This window comes from Stigmatopora nigra, chromosome 23 (genome assembly GCF_051989575.1).
Source record: "Stigmatopora nigra isolate UIUO_SnigA chromosome 23, RoL_Snig_1.1, whole genome shotgun sequence".
Lineage (NCBI taxonomy): Eukaryota > Metazoa > Chordata > Actinopteri > Syngnathiformes > Syngnathidae > Stigmatopora > Stigmatopora nigra.
The window spans coordinates 3,930,934-3,955,000 of NC_135530.1; the positions used below are offsets into that span (position 1 = coordinate 3,930,934).

The window sequence follows — 24,067 nt, forward strand, 5'->3', positions numbered from 1 at the left end:
AACACAAAGCGGCCATTTCAAGGTGTTTTCCATGTTTGAGGAAAGTTTGCGATAACCTTATTGGTCGTTTCCTAATCAGCTGAAAGGGGGACCGACTGGGCCCCCCCACCTTGGAAAAAGTTGGCCCCAGTCAGCATGGTCACATAGCCCTACTGGTTTTGATGGGTTTGTGTGACTTTCCGTGTGTGTGTGTTGTGGAGCACTGCACAAATAGAAGCAGGGGGTCGTGTTGACCAACCAATTAAAAAGCAGGAAGAATGGGGGTGGTGGACACGTGTTGTTTTTTTTGCCCATCACTCAAATTCAACTTGGCAAGTATAGGAAAAACAATACTGTTGTTTTCCAGTGGTGAGAATTTGAATTACAATTAGGAATATGGCTTGGAAAAAATTAAATTAATAAATTAATAGCCAACCTGCCATTACAAATGAATTGGACATGTACTCCCAAAGAGTTGAGAGAAGTTAGCAATCCAAAACCGAAATCCAGCAAAGGTAGTAAAACTGAAATTAGCCAGTGGAGCTTTTTACTCGCAGGTGTTTCTTCCCTTTGAAGAGGGGATTCCTCCTTTGCCTTCACGGAAGAAAATAATTAACACCTTAATGGTTGCCATGCCGACCGACACCAGGCTTCTCATCATAGGCTGCTCAGCTGCATGCATTCCTGACTGTAATTACCCACAGTTCAAGAGCTCGCCATCGACACCGCGTTTCCCGTCAAAAGCTGTTTTTTGAACGTCGACTCCTCCCCTATTAGAACGTTTTGCTCTCCGAGAGGGATTGAAAAAGACGTAGGATTGAATTACTGGCGCAGATATCGATGTTTAGCGCAGAATTGTGACATTGGCACGCTTTTATTTTGATGACGGCGTGAAAAAAAGGGATGCTTCTGTTTCAAATTGCTGAGTGTGCAACGCCCGTCGATGTGCAATTAGTCCTTGCGTTTGGAGACATTTCATTACCCATAGCTGATGTTTCCTGATGCATTCTCATTAATTCGAATAGGATAGAGAAAAGTGGGCATTCTTTCCAAGGAGAAGGTCATTTTACTAATAAGCATGGTTATCCCCAACAACCCAAATTAAGAATTACACAGAGAATTAATGGCGTTCAGTCGGTATGTCAAAAATAAGAGACGGACTCTTGGAATTTCCAAAATTAGGAGAATTTCTTAGCCATTAGATTTAAATTATGATAACATTTATGGGGAGAATCTGTTAAATAATCACATTGTATTTTTTTGGAGCTATTTAGACGGAGTATTCCATAATGGACTCTATGCATTGGGTATTTGTATTAGCCTCATGCTATGCTTAATTTACTGCATTACAGACACTACAAAAGCGCTGAGCGGGCAGCTTGTGTCCAAACTCGGGCCCTCATAGACACCTAGTCAGCAGTATGCTCGTCAAAGCCCAGGGCCAATCACGGCGCTCGGCGCCTGGGTTAAAGGGAATCGGTGTGAAGGCACGGTGTGTTTGAGAATGATAGGACTTGGGAAGAATCAGTAGACGGAAAACAGAATAGAAACATTAGAGCAAGGGTGTCAGAATCGGGTTGGTTTGTGGGCCGCAATAACGTCAACTCGATTTCATGTGGGCTGGACCATTTTAGATATAATATTTAGATTTTTTTTGTATAAATGGATTAAAAGAACTAGATTAAAAGCCCTGAATATTCAGTTTTTTTTATAGATCTAAAACAATGTTTATTTTAGCTTTTTTTAAATATATTTTTAGATTTTACAAAATGCTTTTTGAACTAAAAACACACACAAAAAGGATTGAAAATGACAATTATTGATTTAAAAGAGGGAAATCAAGAAATTTAATATACATCTATACTCTTCATTTTAATTTGATCCTAAAACAGAAAATCAGCACACATAATTTACTTTCTCGGGCCGCACAAAATGATACGGTGGGCCGAATCTGGCCTGCCGGCCACCACTTTGACACCAGTGCAATAGAAGGAAAAACAGGTCACTTCTGACTCGTGCTCCGTATACGATTACGCTGGATACAATTTCCAATACAGAAAATAACACTACATGTCTAATTTTAAACACAAGATTACAACTAGTCCTTTTCAGGCCCAGCTGACCCACCGAGTGAGCGAGTGGGTTGGATTTAAAAGCTTTGGTCTCGGTATCCTCTTAAAGACAGGGACAGTCCGACTGTTAAATGGATCAAGTCAGTGAAGGGGGAAATGGAGGAGCACTTAGTACGTTTACACTATGTGTAAATTATATACGGACGCATTGCCGTTGAAGGATTAAACTGTGTGTGTGACGTGAAAGGGATATTTTCTCTTTAACAGTTTGAGCAATAGATTTAAAGAGTGATTACTGACTGGTAAATAACAATCCCTTTATTATAATAAGGATAAGAGGGGGGGGATTCCATTTAAAGACCATTTATGTCAACTGGGATGTGAAATTTGCTGTGTCACAGTGATCGTTAGAATTCAAGACATATGTTTGTTTACCTGGAGGGCAGTCCATTAAAAGGACATCAGTGAAGACAAAAAAAAGGACAAATGCTTTGCTGTTAGTAAATGTGGAGGATTTGGATGGTAGGGTTGACTTTTTTGGAGGAAAATGCAGTTAAAAACAACAACATTACTATGAAGACCCGAATAATAGTAGGCACTGGAATAATAGCATTCCAAAAATAATAAATATTAGTAGGCACGACATAATTAGTGTCTAAACAGAATCGATGCATAGAATTAAAGCTATGATGGAATATTTATTATAAAATCATAACTAGGACAATCATTATTATTTTAATCAACAGTTTACTAGTAGCATGAAACAAAATAATATGTTTAAATTCCACAATTAGCTACAAAGTCATTATGATTGATTACATACTGCAAGACAACGGATAATCGTGTTGCAAAGTTGTATATTACAGTTGCAAATAATTGCTGCAATGAATTGCGTATAATGTAACTTTTGTATATATTAGGCCTACCAATACATTGTAATTATGTACTATATTGCAACTCTTACCAATGGCAATTGCACATTCTTACTAGTACTAGTATATTTGTAAAAACAGCACGTGTACTTTACATGTAGAAAGTTAATGACATAGTACAATGTTGATTCTGCACGGACTTAATTGAGGCAAAAATTAATAATCGTAGGCACCTAAATAAGAATTGTAGACATGCGAATTGGACTCATTTCATAAGTTGGTCTATACGAACTGAAACTGTTTGGCAGTGAAAGCAAGTGTGTACACTTTTTTTGTGTTTAATGCTGTTTGCTTAGATGCCGGAAGCCTATTTTTCTTACTCCATCCACCCAGGGCATCATTAACCTGCTTTTGTGGTCCTGTGTGTAAATTAAACAACCTTAGGCCGAACAACAAGCTATTTGAATTTGTGCTTTTCGACCAATATCAACAAGCTTAGTTGAATTTGTCTTTTTCCAACTCAACTCTATTATTGTTCTCCTGCTCCACTAAAAAAAAGACGATAAGCAATGCCAGGACTAGAAATGTCACTTTGCCCTACGTTTGAACCCCTGCCTGATAAATTTAAACATGGGTATAGCGCTAAGTGTAGCTGACTGACTCAGTCCATGTTATTTATTCCTTACAAAATCCTAACATCCATCTTTTTTAAATATCTGATATTAGAAAACCTGCATAAAGGTGCGAAGGAATGTGATATAAGCGCTAATGAGCAGTTATGCAATCCAGCCGACAGATTACCAGACTGACCGGGCTGGCGATGTTGCGTAATGTTGAGACGGGTTGATAATCCATACGGCAATCTGGCTGATGTTCAGTCATGTGCACTGTCGCTCCATTTAAAATGATCTTTAATGACTGAAAATTGTGTTGATGGGCTTTCTAAGAACATCACATTTGTTTGACAACAGGGAATGATTCATCTTTTGGTAGTGAAGCCTAAAAGTTGCCAGCATGTTTTAAGGTTAAATATAGAGTGGGTTACCTTGACATAAGTAAAATTTCGGTCAAATATTTATCTTGAGATATCAAACAACCCTCGATATTGATTGGAAGTCATTGTGGAGGCGGGCAAATAGAGCTAACCTAAAACGGAGAAGAAAGGTATCAACATTTCAAACAAAATTAGAATTAAGTTTAGTGTTAGGTTGGATTAAATTTATTTTGGAGTGTGTCTGCATTGTAATCCAAGTTCATTTCAATTTGTTTATGTTATGTTATTAGCACGTTGCCGTGCAAAGAGTTCCTCTCCACAAAATCTGTCTAATTGTAGTTCTATTAAACACATTTTACTAATATTAAACCACTAGGTATGTGTTACTTTTTTAATAGATGGCAAATTAGAACAAATTAAAATGTTTTTCCAATCAAATATCCTGTTTTTAGGGTTTTGTCAGAGGGTTAGAACAAATTAATATTTTTTTGTTCATTTCAATGGGAAACGTTTATTTGAGTTGCCAAAAAATCAACACACGAGCTCAGTCCCGGAACGAATTAAGCTCATATCTCGAGGTTCCCCTGTAACTCCTCCGCAACTGTAGCTCCTCCCCATACCCTGAGCACTGGTGACCACCATCCATTCAGGCATTTGGCCACCCCATAGAGCAGAGTGTCAAAGTCAAGCTGGATCCATTTCAATCATGTGCTCACCAAAATAATGCGGCCACTATTAACCAGTGTGACGGGTGGCTGAAAATAACCACGGGTGACTCCAGGACTCTCACGTGTCCCCCATGTTATATTTGGTTTAATGCATCCCTTAGTGAAAGCTATCAAATTAGAGATGCAAATGCCCCTTATGGGCCCAATGACACCGTTTACTAAGGCTGGAATACACAAATGATGAGAAAAGGCCGGACAGTGACGACTCATGGCATTGCCACCAGCCATTTCTCGGAGAAGTGGCGCACATAAATAATAAAGAAGGAAAAACGACCTGATGATGATTTCCCATGAGAGCTGTGAATGACTGCATAGCAGGCAAAAAAAATTGCAATGAAATGCTATCATGAATACTTCATCAATTTGACTGGTCCTTGTCCAGGGCAAAGATTGGGTTTACCCCAATAAAGTATACGACGACTATCTACTATTATTAATGTGTCAAAGTGGCGGCCCGGGGGCCAAATCTGGCCCGCTGTATCATTTTGTGTGGCCCGGGAAAGTGAATCATGAGTGCCAACTTTCTGTTTTAGGATTAAATTAAAATGAAGAGTATAGATGTATATTAAATGTCATTTTTCCCCCTTTTAAATCAATAATTGTCGTTTTTGAATCCATTTTTTCTGTTTTTAGTTCAAAAATCATTTTGTAAAATCTAAAAATATATTTAAAAAAAGCTAAAATAAACATTGTTTTAGATCTATAAAAAAATGGAATATTCAGGGCTTTTAATACAGTTCTTTTAATCCATTTATTTTAAAAAATCGATATATTATATCTAAAATGGTCCGGCCCCACATGATATCGAGTTGACGGTAAAAAAAATATCTATAAAAAAATGAATATTCAGGACTTTTGATCCATTTATTTAAAAAAAATCTAAATATTATATCTAAAATGGTCCAGCCCACGTGAAATCAAGTCTAACACCCTTGCAGGCTTTCAGTTTGGATATTATGGTCCATCTTTAAGACCCTTATAGTCATGGGGTGTGGGCATTAAAAAAAACCTCAACGGACTGCTTACTATCTCTGCAGACACTAAGATCATTGGTTGAAATTCCAGGCATGATCCACAAGGTTACAAAGACATACATTGTCCCTGTCCTTCGAGTCAAATTCTAGCATATAAAGCATGCACTGCGTTCTTAGAAATTGCTTACAATAAAAAGTCCAATAAAAAAGGGATATTGGTATACTTCTCTTAGTAGGAATTTCACTGATTGATAAATACATTACCCAAAATGAAGTATTTTCTGTTTTGTTTTTGTTTTGTTTGCATTATTGATTTACATAACTTTTTACGCCAGCTCGGCTTATGGCCCCGATAAGGTTCCGTGGAACATTTCAAACGCTTTTTGTTTGGTTAGCACTCCAAAATACACACATACAGGCACAGGTTATCGTAGGATGGAGGAGATAAACAGTGGAAAGTTCACTGCAAGCCAAGGTCATGTTGCCATGTGTGACAGGGAATAAATGTGGAAAGTCTGAACTCCACAATTGGACATGCGTAAACTTTGATCTGACTTTGTTTTCATCTTCTTAACCTATTTTTCTTCCCCCTGCATGAAGCATAACCTTACTATAATCAACCAAATACACTTGCAATATATTATTTGGTTGTAATGAAATCCTAATAACCAATGCAGCCCCTTTTTGGAGTAGATTTTCTGTGCTAAGCATGCTAGCATGCTAACCAAAACAACAATTGAATTCATTTAAACAATGCATTCCGGTTAAGTTTTATTATTCACAAGATTCAGCACAAGGAACTTCAATTCTCAACTATTGGTTGTTCAAACATTAGAAGATTTGAGAAATTATTTCATTTAAGAAAGACATTTTGCACAATTAAACCTAGGCAACCATTGTTACTGACAAGTACATGTTGATTTGTGTTGTTGAGTGGTATGGCATACAGAACATTTAGGCTACACACCCTCCAGGACAAAGAACAGTGACATAAACCGTCATGTTTATGAGTAATTTGCTATGGCTTGTTAACAAAATGAGCTTTTATTTTCCAACCAGACTGCGTGTCTCTTACTGCAGACCTGCATAGGGGCGGGTAGAGGGGATACAAATAAAAGGGGAGGGCAACCCAAAATTGCCGCCACGTGCACTCAAATGTCTACTTTTTTACAACAACTTTGACCTGATTGGCCAGCGCAAAGATCTGTGTATTTTTATACGAGACCTGATTGGTTGCCGCCTCTTAGTGTATACTGAAGTAGCGCGAATCTCCCAGACAAGATTCCTGCGCGTCTCGTACTATGAGAAAGTAGTTCCTTGATGCAAATGGTTTTTACACCCATATTTACGAGTAAGAATATGTTTTATTTATACGTTTGGTGAGGGCAGCGTGTTTATACGCGTGTTTGGTGTTGGGAGGGGTTTAAGCAGATCTATTTGAGCGAAACGGTCGAGCAGTATTGGCGGCGGAAGGATATGTAACGTCTCACTGCGCGTCAAAATATTGGCTCTGGGAGACCGCGTCAAAGCTCAGACAGCGGCAACTCCTCAGGATATCAACACACAGCCGAGGATCTTTTCATCTACTGAACTCGCGTGCGATTCCAGTTAAGTCAGGAATCGACGCGCGTTATTTCTTCGGACTATCCCTTTTTCGTCGGCAGCACTTTATCTCACTTTCATGTTGGTTTTTGGTTACCGGTGTGCGACTTCACTGTCGTGACACGAATTGGACGGGCGCGGTGCGGCCGGGTTGGCGCACTCCAAGACGGTTCACACCACTATTTAGACGGCGCCCGAAACCCTTCAGAGTCATTTCTTAGAAACCTCAACTTGACTGCCTTTTGGATAACACCTGATTTTTTTTGTACGTTTCTTTTCTTTTTTCTTTTTAATATGTTGCTCTCAAAGTTAGGGTCATTCTCTCATATTTGCAACCCGTCGAGCATGGACCTACCGGGGAAATTACAGCTTCAAACGGGTAGGTAACTCGTCTAAGAGTTGAAAGAGGTTAACGGTTGAGAGTTGACCGCTTAGTCTTGGAAGTCATTTTTTGGATTATTTTTCCGCAAAACAGTCAGAGTGGAGATTGACCCATTCGAGAACTTGTACCAGGTGGGCCCGGTGCTTGGGAGCGGAGGCTTCGGCACCGTGTACGACGGCAACAGAGTCTCTGACGGGACGCCGGTGAGTCGTGCGCCGGTGGTACGGAAATACTAATTGGACCGTTTGAATCAGGGATTAACTCATTATTTTTATGTTTTTTCTAACAGGTGGCGATTAAACATGTCGCCAAGGAAAGAGTAACCGAATGGGGCTCATTGGTAAGTTATTTTTTTTATTTTTAATGTGTTGTTGAAAGGCTTTAAAGCGGTTTTTTTTAAATGGGGTTTATTTTTTCGGCTTTAATAGAACGGAACCATGGTCCCTCTGGAAATTCTCCTCCTGAAGAAGGTTGGCTCATCTTCCCGTGGAATTATCAAATTGCTGGATTATTTTGAGTGCGCCGATGGCTGGCTCATGGTTATGGAGAGGCCGGAGGCCGTCAAGGACTTGTTTGACTACATAACCGAGAAGGGCGCCCTAGCCGAGGACGAAGCCAGGGGCTTCTTCCGCCAAGTCCTGGAAGCGGTGCGACACTGCTACAATTGCGGTGTGATACACCGAGATATTAAAGACGAAAACCTGCTGGTGGACACCCGAACCGGGGATCTTAAGCTTATCGACTTCGGTTCCGGAGCCATACTCAAGGACACAGTCTACACCGACTTTGACGGTAAGCGTTTAGCTTGTTTTGGGTGAGGGGGTTTGCCCTTGATGTTAGGTGCTATTTTCAGGCGCGGAGGCGTTCGCTAATGGTGTATTTTGAGATAGAGAGAGGGGGGCGGAGGGATATCCTGACGTTATTAATACATAGTTCCACGCAATGCATGACGCACGTTTGTTTTGTTTTTTGGTGCTTTATGGGCTTTGAAGGGTGGCCACGATACGGCGTAAATCGGAGTGCCACGTAACGTGTTTGTTGTGAAACCTGAGCGGAGGCGTCACATGATGGGATCACGTTTCCTTCTCTGTTTTGGTCAGAAGGGAAGGCAGGGGAGTAGCTAGTTTGTTGTGATACTATATGCAGTAGCCATTCATGCGCTGTCAATCATCCCAGTTCAAATGGATTGGACGTATGCTTGTGATAAACACGCTTTAGAGGTGTTGACTTGATTTGATGCCTGTCATTGTCAATGGTACTGATTTTTTTTTTGTGTTTTAAAGGGACCCGTGTGTACAGCCCACCAGAGTGGATCCGTTACCACAGATACCATGGCCGATCTGCCACGGTGTGGTCGCTCGGCGTGCTGCTTTTCGACATGGTCAACGGCGACATTCCCTTCGAGCAGGACGAGGAGATCCTCCGGGGGTGCCTGTTATTCAGAAGAAGGGTTTCACTTGGTGAGTTGGAGCCAAATATTTTGTCGCCCCCTAGCTGCGGTGAGGTGTGGTGACGTTCTCGAAGCTTGTTGTGTATGACGATGTTTTTTAAATCTATTTACAATTTTTTAAAGGGGTTAACCTATTTCTCTTACATTGTGTTTGTTTTATTTTAAATAATTCAAATTGGTGATTTTTTTCCAATTTTAATTATGAGAGAAAATGTTGCATTATTTTCAGAGACTTTAATTATTATTTTTATTTACAAATCGCATTATAAACCATGCTAATTTATTAATTTAAAATATTTCCTGAATTCCCCACTTTGGTTATTAATTTAAAAAAAATGTAATGAACAATCACAACACTTATTGGAACATTTTTAAAATTCTACAAATTCTTCTCCTTTATGGAATGTCTTTTGATCCCCACAGATTGCCAGAAACTGATCAAATGGTGTCTTGCCCTGCGGCCTTCCGACCGGCCCACACTGGAGCAGATCTTCGACCACTCTTGGATGCATACCTCCGCCGAAGCGCCCGAAATTGACCCCGAAGAAGATGAAGATGATGATGAAGAAGAAGAACCCGTCGAGGGCGACATTCGCCTGCGGACCACCGCCAACGATTCCTCTTCGAGCACAACCTCTAGCAAGGAGAGCTTTTAAAAAAAGCCTCTTGCGAAGACCTATTTTTTGGATGGTGGCGAAGCCCCCTTTTTTGATGGTGGCGAAGACCCCTTTTTTCTTTTGGTGGTGGCGGGGCAGACTTTTGGCCCAGCTGGCTGTTCAATGGCCATGGACATGTTCTGTTCAGCAACTGTTGTTGCTTAATCTTACGCCCCCCACACCACCTCCTTTCCTCTTTTCGTTCACATACAAGGGAAACTTTTTGATGCTGGGATGGTCTTACCAGCATTTTTCCCTGTCTCTAATTTGTTTTTGTTATAGGCTGGTTCATGAAAAAGCCTTCCTATTTGATAAATGGCTGCTCTCATAGAGCTATGGATAAATCTTTGTTTTTTTTTTTTTAATGTTAAAATGTTTTAATTTTGGAGTGCCTTTTTTTGGAACGCTATTTTTTTTTTCCCTGGGGGCTTTTTCATCTCAACTGTTGTTGTTTTTTTGTCGGCCTTGACCGACAAGCCAAGTTTGCCCCCAGCGGAGAGATCAGTTCAGCTCATGCGAGCATTAAGAGAGGAGAGAATGGAATACTTGAAACACATCACTCTTCAAAGCTGCTCACTCACTCACTCTCTAGCCTGAACAGGTGGTTTTTTTGGGGAGGGGGGACTGGATCCTGTCTTTTTCTGAATGTCTTCAACATGTTAACACACATAGACACGCATACATACACATATACACACACATTCATCGACTTGTATACCCCGTTCTGCCTTTCTCTTGTTCTCCTGCTCTGTTGTTGCGAGGCTGTTTTTTGCCTCCCGCCATTTCACTGCTCGACATGTCACGCCCCCCATCCCCGGACCCCATCCGTGGGATGTGAAATGCACAATCAATGCAATATTCATCACCTATTGTGTTTTTTTTCTTTTTTTTGGCAAATATTGTACAGTTGTGTTCAACCTCTTTTAGTGTGTTTTTTTCCCTTCATTTGCATTTAATTTATTTATAAACGTGTAGACATTCCACATTCGGTGGTTATTTATTTTATTTATTTTCTATGCTTACTCCCTTCCCTTTAAAAAAGATTTCTGTTGCATATCCTACTTGGCCTTTAGTTTGCATTCCTAACTTATTTTTTTACATATCGACAATTTTTTGTTTTCTTTCTTTTTGTTTTTTTCTTTTTTAGGTTGCGGCGGATGCACTGACAGTTGTCGATGTTAAGCAGAATAAAACAAGTTTACTTAAATTTGAAAGCATTTTGAATGTTATTTACTATTTTGGAATTTGAATCCAACTTATTTCTGTACATTCAAGTTTTTTGGGAAGTTAAACAGTTCTAGTTTTCACACAGCCTCACCATATTCGACACCTTTGAGCTTACTGTTGCCACTCGGGGCTCCAAAGGATGGATATTGCTATTTTTTTTATACTAAATTTTCAATTAAAGTCCCACTTTTATGTACTGAAAGAACTTGTGGTGTGTGTTCATTTCAAAGACCTTCAAATGAAAGAACAATGTTAACTAGAAAAGTACTTGTAACATTTTTTTTGACCTATGTATATTTTGTGTTTGCATGGTGACCCCTGCACTGGAGTGTGTTGCCTTCAAGTGTAACGCCAGAACGTAGGACAAATCAACATCCCGCTCACCAAGTCACTTTTCATTGCAATAACAGTGAGTATGCAAAGCAATTCTGGCAATTTCAAGACACTTTTTTTGTAGGTGACAAGTCGCCAGACACAAGAGGAAGATGCCAGATGGACTCCAGGGACCCCGGTGGGCGCAGATGGGCCGGTGGGTGTCAACCCACACGGCCAGCACGGTCAGTGTGCAGCGCCGAGAACAGGAAAAGAGAGCGATACTACACTTAACACTAGCCTCTTTGTTTTTCTCAATGTATGAGCGTCCATTAGTCTGACCCTGCTTTAAGGACACGATGCTATGAGAATCTGGGACTTGGCAATTTGGCAAAATGTGTCCTTGTACTCAAAGTTACGTTACAAAAACAACTTTTTTTCCCCTAATCAAAACACCCTTGATGTCCCTGACATGGTCACGTCACGGAAGTAACAGGCACAGATGGTACTGATTGATTGTCATCACGATTGAGGTCCAGGTAGTTACTATTCGTATTTATCGACTTATTCCCTTAACTAGGACAAAATATCATTTTTGCATGACGTGTTTGACTACTTGTACAGGACATATTAATAAAACGCGTTCAATAAGTTGCGCAGGAACGGCGTTTGTGCACGTACTAGTATTAGCAACAATGCAACGTTATTGCAGCACTTGAACTGATTCATGAGCAGACGTCTATCTTAATATTGTTTTATCTTTTTTATTCTTTAATCCTCTGTGTGAAACAGCCACTTGTGGGTCATTTTTGCATGGATGCACTTGTGGATCATTCGTGCTTTGATGCCACGCTGTTTACGTTTGGATGTCACTTGGTGTAATTGATTTTGTTTATGTGTCATGTAGCTCCAAATACAAAGTAATTGCACCAAAGTTCGGCTTAAAAAGCCGTAACTAACAAAACAAGGGTTCATAGATATGTACCTGGTCGCAGTATGCCCATCTTTGCCAAAAGCTGTCCAAATCGAACTTAGCCATTATCTATAATTCTCGTTAATATTCTATTGCAATATCATAGTACATAACAGTACACCCTTTCTTGTGTTAGTTAGTCTATAAAAGACACTGTCAAATCTTTTCTAATGTGTGAAATCTTGTTTTCCAGTGCAATAAACATAAGCATGGTGCCTTTTGGTGAGCACAACCAGAAGTCGACCTCTTAAGAACAAATTGTGAGTATGTTTTTGTATGTCTTCATACAAGTGCAATGGTCTCAAAAGTCAACCTTTTAAACTGTCAACTTTACTGGATGTTGTGTATCATCTCTTATAGTTTTTGTTGCTGTGTTGATGCTTACTGCTCAATTTTGTAGGCCTCCTGCTTGTTCCTGATGTTCATTAAAAAACTACACTAATGCCAACAGAGGACCTGGCTAGTAAGCTGGAGGGAACCCGCTGCTTACTGTGAAGGAACTCTTTGTTCTGTGGAACACCGTGTATCTACGCTGTAAACATGGTAAGTGCAAGCGTACACGGAGACAAAATGTCGAGGCGTTTTTTTTATGAGGGCACATGTTAAAGCACAAAGAGATCTTTGGGAGATTCAAAAGAACAGCAACAACAACAACACATTTGGTCATTAGAGCTTTGCCTTTTATGGCCAATCATCAAACCTGCCTACCATGCCTCTAAATTGCTCCACTGTGGCATTTTCCAAAACTTGATTAAAAGTCAGGCACGTAAAACTAAAAAAAAAAAGTTGCCATGAAAATTTGTTTGTTTTGCACACTGCTTATACTCACTAGGGTCCGCCATGCCATGACAGTATGAAACAAACCCATTTATTCATCACGTATTGTTGTTGCTAACAGTCCAGGTTCGCCAATTTTCTTTCCGATAATCCGACGTTTGACTGACGAATGTTCGAGAAGAGAAAAAATGTTTAAAGCAAGTGTGTCAAAGTTGCGGCCCGGGGGCCAAATCTGGTCCGCCGCATCATTTTGTGTGGCCCGGGAAAGTAAATCATGAGTGCAGACTTTCTGTTTTAGGATCAAATTAAATCAAAGAGTAAAGATGTATATTAAATTTCCTGGTTTTCCCTCTTTTAAATCAATAATTGTAATGTTTAAATCATTTTTTCTGTGTTTTTAGTTCAAAAATCATTTTGTAAAATGTAAAAATATATAAGCTAAAATAAAAATGAGTTTTAGATCTATAAAAAAATGAATATTCAGGGATTTTAATCCAGTGCTTTTAATCCATTTATAAAAAAAAATCTAAATATTACATCTAAAATGGTCCGGCCCACATGAAACCGAGTTGACGTTAATGCATCCCGCGAACCAAAGCCGAGTCTGACACCCTTGGTTTAAAGAGCAAAATCTGGTGTTCCGTCTATGCTGACGATTAAAGGGCTAGCGTTAGCCACAGGTATGGAGCAGCCACTTGTGGTTGAGTACAGCAACCAAGAATGTATGGGAGTGTTACAACTGTACTTTCACCATGAGAACATATGACCGTTGAGAGCCTGGGAATTTCTTTGAACTCAAAAGGAAGGTACAGTTGGCTTTCCAAGAATGTTTGGGAACTTAAATGCTAAATTCCCCAAAAACTCAGTAGTAGTTTGTCCTGAAAGTACTGGAATAGCCTTTAAAAAAAAAATAAGGGTCCCAAAGGTCTTGAGTCATTCAATATTCCCCATGAAGAAATTCACAACGCTTTAGTCTTCTTAAAGAAACAAACAAAAGAATGAAAGAAGCTAACTATGGAACATTGCGATCCGGTTGCGATGCGGTCACAGTTTCGCCAACCTCAAAGTCTTTGAATTGGAAGAAATAGGAGAATGTTTCGCACCCTCGGGCACATCAATGCGTCAATTGTTTCGGCTACTTAGCATCAGTTTCACTATAAAACTGTTGTCAGACCAACACAAGGGGAAAAATGTTATGATTTAAACAAACTGACGTTGATGTTTTCTAGTGACTGCAGTCATTGTGCTGGCGGTGTAGGCTAATGTTAGACTCCTCCTGTGTTGTTTACCTGTGGCTGCGTAGCCATGGTGATGGCCGCAGTCATCCTAGTGATTATGTTACAACTAGGACAGCCATTTCCCAGACACGGGGGGGTAAACATGTAGGGAAGAACGGGGTTGGTTGATGGTCATTTGCTGGAACTTTAACACCAAAGGGTGTTTGTTGTTTTGCAAAAATAGCAATTGAAGATCTGTATTGTCTTGACAATTGAATTTAGGTGGGAAACGTGGTGTGGGTGCCAACAGAAAGTTCATTGTAGGTGTTGACTTAGTACAGAATAGTAATAATGATTTAATATTAATGAATAAAAATCGGGCTTTTTAAAATAAAAATTGAATTTAAAACATGAATAGAAGAAAGATGATCTGAGCCGTTTCTGTTCATTAAAAAAAAACACAAGTATGTTTTTTTTTTAAACAGACAATTTGGACAAATATTCACGATCAAATAATTAATTCCCATACTACCATTGATGCCAATGCATCTAATAACATTAATAACAATAATGATAATGATGATGATATATTGATGATGTTGTTGATGCTGATGTTGATGTTCATCAATGATAATGATGATGATAATGATGATGATGACGATGATGATGACGAAGACTAACGATGATGATGATGATGATGATGATGATGATGATGATGATGATGATGATGATGATGAAGACTAACGATAATTATAATAATGATGATGAGGATGATGATAATAATATTGATGATGATTATAATAACGACAATGATAATATTGATGATGATAATGATGCTGATGATGTTAATGATAATGATGATAATGATGATAATGATGATGATGATAATGATGATGATGATAATGATGACAATGATAATGATAGTGATGATAATGATGATGATGATAATGATGATGATGATAATGATGACAATGATAATGATAGTGATAATGATAGTGATGATAATAGTAATAATAATGATAACAGTAATAATTCTGATAATGACAATGATAATGATGATAATGATAATGATAGTGATAGTGATAGTGATAATAACAACAAAAAAGTTACATTTACAAAGCTACCGTTTTAATTCTCTCGCTGTCAGTTCAGCCTTTAGTTGTCACTTCAATTGTTTTTCCAACTGACAGCGATTAGCTATCAGACAAGATGTCAAAGTTGACTTCCGGACTCAATTTGAATGTTGTGTTGAACGATGGCTCGCCGCGCAAGAAATCCCGCAGCTCAGGCGAATGCTCCGGCTTTATCGAAGCAAGTAAAGCGCATCACGACCTAGCAGAGGAACTCGTACTCGGGCCTAACACAACTAGGTCATCATAACACACACGCACGCGCTAAAGTACAAACACGGTTGTGTTTGCGAGTAGGAGGTTGGCGCTCTTGCCCCACTTTTGTAAGGCACGTAATAAAGATAGGGAAGCGTGGACTAATTATGATAGCACTGTAGTAACCTTGCACAATTCGTCGATAGAAGGACAATAACGCTTGGTTTTTCATAAAGATGGAAACAATATAATGCGATTATGCTTTACTGGCAGTTTGTTTGCAAAGGGACCAATAGAAGCACCTTTCTTATAACATTGGATGATAACATCTGGTACACAACATCCAGGAAAGTTGACAGTTTAACGGGTTGACTTTTGAAACCATTGCACTTGTATGAAGACATTCAAAAACAATTGGTTCTTAGGGGTTGACTTCTGGTTGTCTTTTCTCTTTCACTAAACTCACCAAAAGGCACTTTGCCTATGTTTATTGCATTGGAACACAAGATTTTACACATTAGAAAAGATTTGACAATGTGTTTTATTGACTAACTAACACAAGAAAGGGTGTACTGTTATGTACTACGACATTGTAATAGAATATTCACGAGAATGTGAGATAATGGCTAAGTTCGATTTGGACAGCTTTTACAGTACAACGTGACCTATCTATGAACTCATAAAAGCCAAATATGGTTGAAGTCTTGTTAGTTTTGGCGTTTTAAGATGTACTTTGGTGCAATTACTTTGTGTTTGAAGCTACATGACACATCTTATTTTCAAAGAAAGGCTATCCATCAATGGGACTGTTTAATATAAATAAAATCAATAATACCAAGTGACACCCAACTGTAAACAGTGTGGCATCAAAGTACGAATGACCCAAAGGTGGAGGATTAAAGAAAAAAAAAGTTAAAAGTATATTAAGATAGACGTCTAGGGTCATGAATCAGTTAAAGCACTGCAATAATGTAGTAATTTTGCTTATATTAGTACGTGCACAAACGATCTGCAATTCTATATTAAAGCTAGTCGTTTAGTGTTGTTCCTAAGCTAATGTTGTTGAGTTTTTAAACTTTTACAGATTTTAACATAAAATAGCTTGTAAAAGGCAGATAATTCATTGGGATTTTTTTGGGGTTAAAAATTGTGTTTTCGTAGGACATTTTTGTATTCGTAGTATTTATCAAAGCATAAGTAATCCATAGTTTTGAAGCCAATGTCCAAAATCATCAGAGAACATCCAAAGCAGCCAAATTCAAAGCATCTCCACTTTTCTGACCTTTGACACCATTACCCCCAAATTTAATCTACCTATCCTTAGTTTTCACCTTTACATTACAAACATTTCCAGTACATTTCCAGGATAATTAAGACTTTTCCTGACTTTTCTTAACGATCCAATGACCTGCTTTGTATCATTTCATAGCCTTCTTCCTTTTGAATGTAAGCAAGTAGTGTAAGAACTCAAAAATAGATTGCGAGAAAGGTGATCCGATCAATAAAATATGCCCGAAAGGCTTCCTCGGAGTTGTAATTTCTTTCCCAGGCAAAGCACAAACTAGTGGCTGAGATCCAAACGTGGGTGGCGAGGCATTCAGGTAGATGTCAAAGGTCATGAGGACTTGGTTACTCAACAAACCATGACAGTCCTGCTTCTGCCCAGGGACACGTTTATTCACGTTTTGCGTCTCATCGGATTATCCGCGGCCAGGGCGTCCCAGAAGGTTACGACTATCGAGTGACTGTCGTCATATGTCACGTCCGCGTCCGGACCGTTTCCATTGTGCGTAAACAATGTGCTTAATCTCGTCAATTTGTGTTGGCAGATAGGCGAAGAGGCAATGGCGGGCCCGGCGTTATTGCGACCTTTAAAATGATACGGGCCACCGTCTCGGTGAGGTCATCGTGGTTGTTCAATTAATTTGTTGCCACCCGAGTGACGTCATCTTTGGTCAACAACAGGGGCTAGAGACGGTGGTTTGCAAAAGATCCAGCTGTCACTGAATATACAGATGACATCTCAGAGAGGCAAATTTACCCACTGCGTACATCGTTTTTAGAACACCTGCTCATCCGCAACAATTCCAATTAAGCCGTCTGTCTCCGGGTTCTTTTTTCCAACTCTTTTAAAGCACTTTTAGAATCTTCAAGCTCAAATATTAAGAATGTGGATAGGTCAGAAATGATCTAAACAAAAAAAAACATCTATTTTCCTTAGCATTTTTTGTCATCATTAGCTTGAGAAATCACAATTTGACAGTGATCAGTAAAGTGCATTTTGCATGTTGTCATAGTTTTTGGTATCCTGCGCTATTTGGCTGGTAATACCTAGATCTTTCTAATAGTTCTAGTGCATTGTTCTTTAAAATAAATAAATAAATAAATACAGATATACAGTGGTACCTCAAGATACAAGCTTAATTCGTTCCAGGACAGCTCGTATGTCGATTTTCTTGTAATCTCAAACCAATGTTTCCCATTGAAATAAACTAAAAACAAGTTAATTAGTTTCAACCTTCTGAAAAAAACACCCAAAACAGAATATTGGATTGGAAAAAATGTTTTATTTGTTCTAATTTGCCATCTATTCACAAATAAACACATAACTAGTGGTTTAATATTACTAAAATGTGTTTAATAGAACTTAAATTAGACAGATTTTGCAGAGGTTAGAGAGAAGAGGGGGACTTTTTCGCACGGTAACATAACAAACATATTTAAATGAACTTCGATGCAGACACACTCAAAAATAAGTTTAATCAAACTTAACACTAAACTTCATTCTAATTTAATTTGACATTTTGATACCTTTCTTCTCCCGGGGAAAAAAAAACCTTCATATCTCGAATTGCTCGTATGTCGAGGTACCACTGTACTCCAAAATATTAATCACCAGCATTTGTTTGGTCTATTCTTCTGCAAAGTCTATGGCCAGGGCAACTAATGATATGACTGAATAAAAACAATTGTTTGGATAAAAAAGCATGGCAGTGGTCTAAACTAGCAATACCAGCAAATTAGTTCTTAAAGGTTACCATTTGTCAGATCAACTCATCTTCACTCTGTCTCCCCATTTGAATTTCCATTGAACTAAAGTACTTCAAGATATATATAAATATATACACACTTAGTTGATGTAGAGTTTTACCCAGCGGGCTTTTAGAGAGGAGGGGCATGGACAAAGGGGGTTCAATAGTAGGCCAGAGCACAAATGCCGGTCACCTTAAGCTTAGGGCTAATAAGATAGCGTCTTGGACTGTATAGGTCACTCATATGCAGATTTATTATGGTCACGGTCGATTATTCGTCTTTGAATGCACTCAAGCGTGAAGCATCGGTGGGTAGTGGCGTCTAATGAGAAAGCAAGTTTTCCCCCAGTCAAACTGTCATCCAGTGTGACTTAAAATATAGCCTCTTAAAAAGATATATAAAGCATCACTCTTCTATCCAGCGCCACTTTTATGAGTTGTTCTTTCATTGTCTTAGCAAGTACTTTAGTTCCAGTAAAAAGAAAAAAAATGTTCCATGCAAGACTTAACTTCAAGTGCTTTGTCAGTCAGTGACATTTATTGCTTGGCAGAAGTTGATTTTTCCAATAAAGTCGATTTTGATAGTGTCCATTACAAGGCTTATATCGTATAGCAAATCGCTTTGACTGTTGGGCGTCATGACGTGCTATTTTTTTTTTTTTTACACATGTTTGTCCTGCTCCTGTTGCCCGTGCCGGCTAAAAATAGGCTCGTAGCCTTTCGCTCAGTGTGTTGTTTAATTATTCAACAGCTGGAAAAGGCTAAACTGCTATGACTGCCGGGTTTTCCAGTGCGTGTCACTTTTTCATTTGCTTGCCACTGGAAGATATTATCTGCTAGCCGTCCCCCCCCCCCCAGCCATCTGAATTAAGATCTGTAGCTGCAAGCTGAATAACATCCCACGTCACTGAAGTAAGAGCGTGACGTTTTTTTTTATTTTTTCCATATTTCCCAAAGCATTTATTGGCTAAAGTTTACACTGTCTCCATACACATTCAATGCTATGCCTCATAATACAGTGATACCCTGAGATACGAACTTAATTCGTTCCGTAACTGAGTTCGTATGTCAATATTCTCGTAACTCAAACTAATTTTTCCCACTAAAATGAACTAAAAACAAATTAATTTGTTCCAACCCTCTGAAAAAAACACCAAAAACAGGATATGGGATTGAAATTTTCTTTTATTTCTTCTAATTTCGCCATCTATTAAGATAGTAACACATAACTAGTGGTTTAATATTACTAAAATATGTTTAATAGAACTAAAATTAGACTTTTTGCACGGCAACACGCTTTTGTAACATAACAAACAAATTTAAATGAACTTGGATTACGATGCAGACACTCAAAAATAAGATCACGTCACCATCCTTTAAAATAAAAGTCAATCTTAGTGTAGCTCCCCTCATTTACAGTTGGGTAGAGCAACAGGCCTGCACGTATTCAGTTGGCGAGTTCATTCGGGTCGGCGCTTGGCATCATCCATAAAAGCCGTTTGCTCTCTCACACACACACACACACACACACACATGCACACACACACACAAATGCACGAACCCCTCTGAACCCCCACCGGACCACGTAAACAGCGAGGCACGCCTGGAATGCCCACGTGCATTGACAGACGAGTTTTTGTGCCACCGGTGGCATTTGCTTGGTTAATCACCTCGGCGTCCATTGTTATTGCACAGGCCAGGGGCGGGGCTTCCTCCCTCCACTGAAAGAACCTATGAGCATCAGCAACATACTTGGTGGCTTTTATCAAGGGGTTATGGGATGTAAGGGAGCTAAAGCTGTAATCTGGCAGTTGGAGAAAGTGCCATCGTTGTCACGTATCAGGTCCTTTCTGTAGGTCTTCGGTTTTTTAGGGCTCCCTGTTTTGAATTTGAGGGTATTGGGTATTTTTTTTACTTCTAAGTTGGTGTCTTTGGTGTCTTCGTTAGTTAATTTTGGTCAAAGACACCCCTGGGAGTACCATTTAGGCCCATCTGTCTTCTGCTTGTTTCGTGGGCGTTAAACACTTGTTAGATTCTCCATCTGAGAGACAACTACGACATATGGTTCTCCAGAAAGAATCCAAAGCATGTTAGTGTTTTTTTCAGGTTCAGTGAAGGGATTGGTTGAGGAGTAGAGGGTAGAGATTGGACCCAGGTGCAGGAAGGCACAGTTGCAGGTGGTACTTAAAAAAACATGTGTTTTTCTTCTTCTTCTTTCATTAGCAGTTTTCTATTCCGAAAGTAAAACTTTGACAGACATTATTAGCTCAGGTGATGTCAGCAGCAAGTTAATGTAGTTTCATCCTCAGAAGGACTGGATAGAATTGGAGTCAATTCAATTGAAGGCTTTTATTGTTATTATACAAGTGAGGTCAGTAGGTCCATCTGAGGTCCAGGTGTTTTTGGGAGATGTTCAGTGCCAAGTTGTTGAGATGTATAAATAATCACTAAATAGTTATAGATAAATAAGTGGTTAGCATAATAAATATGTAGTATAAGTAGTACAGTGTTCCCTCGGTTATCGCGGTTAATGGGGACCGTGACCACCCGCGATAAGTGAATTTCCGCGAAGTAGGGATTCCCCTTCAAAAATGCTTAATTTGAATTTAATTCCAAAAAAAATATTATTTTTAAAAAAAAAATATTTAAAATTTTTATTTTTTTTACATTTTTTTTCCCCCCGGGTAGAAAGAGTGAAATTCATGTTATAACAAAAAAAACTGTAAAATATGTTGTTTCAATGTAATATTTGTATTTTTTTTTCCAAAAGAAATCCGCGAAGCTCTGATTCCGCGGTAGCTGAACCGCAAAGTAGCGAGGGAACACTGTAGTAATAGGCCTTGATTAGGTCCTCGGTGCAGCACTCAAGTTGAGTATGGACACTGTAGGTAGGGGACAGTTGATGGTGCAGTGATGATCACATGTCAGTCTCAAAGTGAATTACACCTAAAGTAAAGACTGTTTTATACTGATTCCATTTTTCATCTCTTTGGCTTTTTTTTAATCACAAACCACCTGGTCGGGTGTGTAGTGTTGACAGCACAATCCCCAAATTTTCCTCCACAGCCGTTGTATCAACACAACAAGGCTATTGTGTTTCTTTCCGTGTGACATAGCCAGGTGGGTGTGTAGGAAAAAAAATACTCCACAACACACACATTGTTTCATCTGCAGGGCAGGTGTGTGTGTGCAAATGTGTTACAAAACACAAATTTGTCCCAAACAAGGCTTTGAGATCATTCCCACTTTCCCATAATCTTCCAAGTCAGTCGGGGTGGTTCCCCCCCTTCAGTTGAACAGAGTCACTAGTGTCCGGTGGAGGAGCAAGGTGACGCCAGTCGGCTACACTGAGGCTGTTGTTCAAAGAAGTGGACTAGTAGAAGTGTAGGGGGGCAGGGTTAAGGGCAAGGGAATGTGCTGGCGGCCATGGCAGGAATTTGAGGGGCGCTTCAAGATTCAGTTTGAAGGAGAGGACGCCATTCAGGCGCTAGACCAGGGGTGTCAAACTCCCTTTGGTCTGCGGGCCGAATACAGCTTCATTTGAGATCAAGCGGGCCGGACCAGTAAACTCATTGCAAAATGACATAGAACTAACAATAAGCCCACTTTTTTCCCCCTTTGTATTAGTCACTAATACTAATAATTAGTGCAAAGAATGAGTAAATTATCAAAATGTTTATTAAAAGAATCCTTTTACATTATGAACAATATATTATGAACAAGAGAATAACATAAGAACATAAATAAATGTTGTCTGCACGTACTAAAACACTGCTCCCTATCGGATAATACAAGAACTACAAATTTTAAAGAAAATTCATATTTTTTTATACAATGCAGCTTTCTTCCCCGGGCCGTACCAAACCACCAGACGGGCCGGATCCGGCCCGCGGGCCGTATGTTTGACACCCCTGCGCTAGAATCAGCGCATGTCAGTGTGTGTGGGTTAGGGTTACATCTGCTACCAGTTAGCCTCCTGCCCTGTGACTTGCAGTACCCCCTCCTTTAGCTAGTAAGTACATAGTAGCATTCTGTCAGAGCCATGTGGGGCTCAGAAAGCAACATTTTCCCTCTTGGTGGGAGCTCAAGCACCCTGTACTGGAGTAATAGTCCAATTTTTTTGATAAAAGTTTTGTAATAAGCTCCTTGTCGTAGGCGGAGGTGAAAGTTCACATCTTTTAGTCCGAGTCAGCTATTGCTGGAAGGAATTATGACTTGGGTGAAAGTCAGTCCGAGGGATGCGGGACTGGGCTTGACTCCATCTGGCAGCACCTGCCGTTTCTTTCAAAACCGGTCGTTGCTGGGATGTAAAAGCTGTGTTCTCCACTAAATGTGACTCTTTCTTGGGTGTGTATTGAATAGTGTGGAAATTAAAAAGAAAACAGTAGTCGCTCAGTAGTAACATACTCATTAGTATGCCTTTGCTCAGATTGGTTTTATTGAGAGTTCCAGACTGACAGCGATATGTGAGAATCTACAGTGAGTATTGGTGAGAGCACCTTTTAAGTCCATGTTAGCATAATAGGACTTATGCAATAAAAGAAACATTTTTCTTAAGGTGTAGTAAAAAGATTTATTTGATTGGTTTATTTCTGCAGGGAACAAACCATTGGTGCTTTTTATTGGTCCTTTTGGGAAGAAAAAAACTATTAGCTAAAAAAATAATATAAAAAATGAATAAAACCTGATCTTTTCTTAGTCAATTCTCACATAATATTTTCAGGAATGTCACTTTTTTTCTTTTTTAAAGAAAAAATAATAAAACACAGAAACACATAAACATCAAATTAGAACACAGAGGGAGACAAAAAATGCATTGCGGGATCATAAGATGAAATCATTAAAAAAAAGCATATATAATGAGAGACAACATTTTTTGTAATTATGTGATGATTTTTAGACAGTTTAGCGCACAAAAATAAGGCTGTAATGTGAAAAATATTCCCCTTTTTTTTAAAGAAAAAAAAAACATTTCATTATAATATATGACTATTTAGGGTGAATATGTGGTCCATTTTGAATGCTTAGCAAATATGCTAAAAAATGGCTAAATTTAATGTAATGTAGGTGAGTGAATAGACTTTTGGGCCCCAAATATTTTTGCCAAATACAATGTATTGTTGGCACTTGTTTGAAGATGACGACCCTGCGATTGTTACATCATTCCCGTTCTGTTGCTATCGATCCGGGAATACTTTTTGGCACGTAGCGGCACGTGTAGGCAAGGAAAGGAAAGCCAAAAGTCAAGCGTGTGTGGAGCTCGGATGCAATTTATAAATACGTCGGAACCTGGCTTGAATAGCGTGACGGTGAAGCAACACGTGAGCATCACTGTGAATGTAATGTGTGCGCGGGGGTGGCAAGCAGGTTGCTGCGTGGGCTCCCGCTGTGGCGTATTCCACTCGGGGCCCTGCCATTCACCAGCATTGGCTAAAGAAGCCAGGCCAAGCCGGAAGCGGGCTGTCGCTTTGGCCGAGGGAATGTGTCGTCGTGGC

The 24,067-nt window shown here is 39.3% G+C and overlaps 2 protein-coding genes across 5 annotated transcripts in view; both read left to right on the top strand.

Moving 5' to 3' along the window:
- pim3 (Pim-3 proto-oncogene, serine/threonine kinase) overlaps positions 1-11,141 on the top strand; it is a 72,769-nt gene extending 61,628 nt beyond the window's left edge. Inside the window, exons 1-7 of one of the 3 annotated variants that reach the window (XM_077709659.1) lie at positions 7,092-7,226; positions 7,531-7,600; positions 7,697-7,806; positions 7,893-7,943; positions 8,032-8,395; positions 8,887-9,063; positions 9,477-11,141. In XM_077709659.1, coding sequence (XP_077565785.1) covers positions 7,567-7,600; positions 7,697-7,806; positions 7,893-7,943; positions 8,032-8,395; positions 8,887-9,063; positions 9,477-9,709 — 969 coding nt within the window. In that variant the 5' untranslated portion in view covers positions 7,092-7,226; positions 7,531-7,566 and the 3' untranslated portion in view covers positions 9,710-11,141. Of the gene's footprint in view, positions 1-7,091; positions 7,601-7,696; positions 7,807-7,892; positions 7,944-8,031; positions 8,396-8,886; positions 9,064-9,476 lie in introns of those variants that run through there. The other 2 variants (XM_077709660.1, XM_077709658.1) reach the window with 2 other exon arrangements.
- Positions 11,142-11,725: 584 nt separating this feature from the next.
- ptpn12 (protein tyrosine phosphatase non-receptor type 12) overlaps positions 11,726-24,067 on the top strand; it is a 34,890-nt gene continuing 22,548 nt past the window's right edge. The window contains exons 1-3 of one of the 2 annotated variants that reach the window (XM_077709203.1): positions 11,726-11,787; positions 12,415-12,481; positions 12,622-12,764. In XM_077709203.1, coding sequence (XP_077565329.1) covers positions 12,762-12,764 — 3 coding nt within the window. In that variant the 5' untranslated portion in view covers positions 11,726-11,787; positions 12,415-12,481; positions 12,622-12,761. The remainder of the gene's footprint in view (positions 11,788-12,414; positions 12,482-12,621; positions 12,765-24,067) is intronic. The other variant, XM_077709204.1, reaches the window with a different exon arrangement.